The 536-nt window shown below is 40.5% G+C and overlaps 1 protein-coding gene across 1 annotated transcript; it reads right to left on the bottom strand.

Moving 5' to 3' along the window:
- Positions 1 to 8: 8 nt before the first annotated feature.
- Positions 9 to 531, bottom strand: LOC106322229 (the record flags this gene model as incomplete). Its single annotated transcript, XM_013760355.1, has 1 exon — positions 9 to 531. A coding segment is annotated over one exon (471 nt), but the record flags the coding sequence as incomplete, so codon positions are not given.
- Positions 532 to 536: the final 5 nt, after the last annotated feature.

Below are 536 nucleotides of genomic sequence, written 5' to 3'. Positions count from 1 at the left end.
TACAAATATCAAACATATCATCATTACACACTTTGTCTATATAGTTTTATATTTATTTGTTTACTTTCTAATAACATGTTCTTCTCCTGATCTTTGATCAATATGTTTGATCCATTTCCTCTTGTTGTTGTTATCACTCTTCCCAGAGATTCTCGCTGCAGCCACATGAGCAATTTCTAGACCACCTGAAACCGGAAGAGTCACCGTTCTCACAACGTTCCGGTCACTAAACGCTTTTGTCCAACTGAAACATGACGTGCTTCTCCTGTAACCGCTTCTGCTCACCACAACAGCTCCTCTGCTACCAAACGCAGCGTTTCTCAAAATGTTTGCTGCAAAATCCTTTTGATCCCAATCAATTACCAAGAAATCGATTCCTTGCAGCTTCTGCATCGTGTCCTCGGAGTTTCCTTCTTCTTCCTCGTTCATAATGATTGTTTCAGGCAAGGTGGAGCAAGATTGTTGTGTCATGGCTTGAAGATAAGCGGCTTCTGATATTGCGTTTGGTACAATACAAATGTGTCTTGCATTTGTGT

This window comes from Brassica oleracea, unplaced genomic scaffold (assembly GCF_000695525.1).
Source record: "Brassica oleracea var. oleracea cultivar TO1000 unplaced genomic scaffold, BOL UnpScaffold10873, whole genome shotgun sequence".
Taxonomy (NCBI): Eukaryota; Viridiplantae; Streptophyta; class Magnoliopsida; order Brassicales; family Brassicaceae; genus Brassica; species Brassica oleracea.
This window is presented reverse-complemented; position numbering and strand designations above follow the sequence as displayed.